Source organism: Sinocyclocheilus anshuiensis, unplaced genomic scaffold (assembly GCF_001515605.1).
Source record: "Sinocyclocheilus anshuiensis isolate Anshui unplaced genomic scaffold, SAMN03320099.WGS_v1.1 scaffold1524, whole genome shotgun sequence".
In the NCBI taxonomy this organism is placed as follows: domain Eukaryota; kingdom Metazoa; phylum Chordata; class Actinopteri; order Cypriniformes; family Cyprinidae; genus Sinocyclocheilus; species Sinocyclocheilus anshuiensis.
In genome coordinates, this window is record NW_015559670.1 from 413,314 (window position 1) to 416,144 (window position 2,831).

The 2,831-nt window shown below is 35.5% G+C and overlaps 1 protein-coding gene across 1 annotated transcript in view; it reads left to right on the forward strand.

Moving 5' to 3' along the window:
- Positions 1–1,518, forward strand: part of LOC107681629 (ras-related GTP-binding protein C-like) — an 11,823-nt gene extending 10,305 nt beyond the window's left edge. The window contains exon 7 of the mRNA XM_016477948.1: positions 880–1,518. Within this exon, the coding sequence (XP_016333434.1) occupies positions 880–1,058 (179 nt within the window). The 3' untranslated portion in view covers positions 1,059–1,518. The remainder of the gene's footprint in view (positions 1–879) is intronic.
- The last annotated feature ends 1,313 nt before the right edge of the window (positions 1,519–2,831 follow it).

Sequence of the window (2,831 nt, forward strand, 5' to 3'; positions counted from 1 at the left end):
TCCTAATTTGTGTTCCGAAGATGAACGAAGGTCTTACGGGTTTGGAACGACACGAGGGTGAGTAATTAATGATAGAATTTTCATTTCTGGGTGAACTAGCCCTTTAAGAGTGTCAAATTTTTCCAAAATGTTTGTTCTTCCATTGGTTGGTCTCACGCTATATGGAAGCCCGTTTCCGCCACTGAATAAAAAATAAAAAAAGGTTATTGCAACTTTTTATCTCACAATTCTGACTTTTTTTTCTCAGAATTGAGTGATACAGACTCGCAATTCTGACTTTTTCTCAGAATTGTGAGATATAAACTCGCAATAAAAAAGTCAGAATTGCGAGATAAAGTCACAATTGCGAGATAAAAACTCGCAATTCTGACTTTTCTTTCTCTGAATTGTGAGATATAAACTCGCAATTGCGTGTTATAAAGTCAGAATTGCGAGATATAAACTCAATTCTGAGAAAAAAAGTCAGAATTGCGAGTTTATATCACGCAATTCTGACTTTATTTCTCAGAATTGCAAGTTTATATCTCACAATTATGACTTTCTGACTCGCAATTGCGAGTTTATATCTCACAATTTTGAGAAAAAGTCAGAATTGCGAGTTTGTATCACTCAATTCTGAGAAAAAAGTCAGAATTGTTAGTTTGTATCACGCAATTCTGAGAAAAAAAAGTCTGAATTGCGAGATAAAAAGTCGCAATTACCTTTTTTATTTTTTATTCAGTGGCAGAAACGGGCTTCCATACACGCTATGTGAGTGGCTGAATAGTTGATATTTCAGACTGCTCTAACCAACAAAATGATAAAAGCACCACAGTGTTTCTTTCTTAAAGATGTCGCGTTTGCAATTTCGCACATGGCTCATGTCTCTATCTTCCACAGGTTTGATAGACTACAACTTCCACTGCTTTCGAAAGGCCATCCACGAGGTATTCGAGGTGAGCAGCTCCACCCAGAGGACAGGAGCGGCGGTGCACTCCAGCCCCCCCAGCAGCAGCGGTAACGGCCTGGCCCGACTCAAATCCACAGCACTGAACGGTACACCCAGGAGCCTGGTTTAACCCAGGACACACGGACTTCTAAGAACACAGGGCCTTCACACTAGTGCGCTGAACGTGCGCTAATGTACACGTGAGATTACTGGAGCGTTTCTCTACTTCTACCTGCTGTTCCAGGACCTGAGAGACTCAACAGGACACTCATACAGGACAGACTACATTGCTGCTTTTTTATGATATTTTGATGTGTGTGTGTGTGTGTGTGTGTGTGTGTGTGTGAGAGAGAGAGAGAGATTGTGTGCAGATGCAGCATCAGCTGTTATAATGGGGGAAATGGGAAAACTTTAGCCAACAGAATGAGGCACAATGAAATAATTAAATAGTAAATATAGTCTCAAAACTCATTAAGTATTTATGGTGGCCAAAAGTGCTGTCTAGGTAAGTTTTGAGACACATTCCACCTTTCAGAAGTTTGAGGGTGAATTTTACAAAAAAAAAAAAAAAACATGTTCAAGTAACATTTCACAAACAAATCAAAATGAAAAAAAAAGGTTACATTATGCCTGTTTTTAGGAGCTTTAAAAATGTTTACATTGTGATAAAACACATTTTACCCAAATTCTCATTGCTGTAATAGGTCAGAAAATTTTACTTTTATTTCATTTTTATTTTTTGCAATTCCCATTATTCACATTTTTTCTAGGTTGTCATTACTTTAATGCAGAATTTTAATTGTATTACGGTAAAAAAAAAACGGTATTATTTAAATCAGTAGAAACGTTGTACGATAAATACCATGCAATACTTTACCATTCAAAATAATATATTTTTTCACATTTTTTTTGTTTTTGTTTTTTTGCATTACAGTAAGAATTTGGGTGAAATGTACTTAATTTTATTTAAAAAAAAATATTCTCACAATGTGAAATTTTAAAATAAAAATAGGCTTAATTTTCTTTAAGCAATATATTTCCTATTTCTTTCTTTTGATTTTGGGGTGAAATATGACCCGGACGTGTTAGATTCACCCATGAAACAGATCTTCACTCCCTTTTTTAGCAAAATTCCCAGGCCAAAGCATCTTAAGATTCCAGTTGTTAATGTTGGCCTGTGCTGTGATTGTGTTGGCTGCCACTGTTATTTACTCCTGACCTAAAAAAGGGGGAAAATAAAGGGAGAAAAGGCTAAAGACATTTGTGAACTTCGTCATGTCTCTGTGAACTGCCTTACAGTGAAAAGAATCACATACAGAGACTTTTTTTCTTCAGGAATGTATGTTTTTTCCTGCCAAATTATCCCTCGTTTCAGTTAGAAATGAATCTGGGAATAAGCATCAACCCAGATTAACAGTAAGTGTGTATTTAGCCATAAAATGCTTCTTGAAAAATCCTGATATGCTGAGAACACAGAATAATGACACTCGAGATTGTTGAACAAGCGATTAGAGATATTACATTTTGTGAAGTCCCAGGGTCCAAAATAACCCTCTTTCCTTTTTTTATTACATGATTCATTATTTTATTCATTCTCAAAAATTCCCCTTTCTTGAATGGATATAATGAGGGCTTGTGTGTGTCTGTACAAGTGTGTGTACAAGAGACTCACTGATAAGTGTGATTGTGTTGAAGGATAATTGTTAGTGATTGTTGTGTGTGTGTGTGTTTTCCTTTCTTTTTTCTAATAAAGTGTAAACGAATAAGATATAAATTTTTGTGATTGAACCATAAAGATTATTACTTGTAAGATATCAAGAAAATGAGAATTGTTTACTTATGGTATATTTTGTCTCAGAGCACGCTGATAAATTAAAGCTATATTCATTTGAGCCCTGGTCTC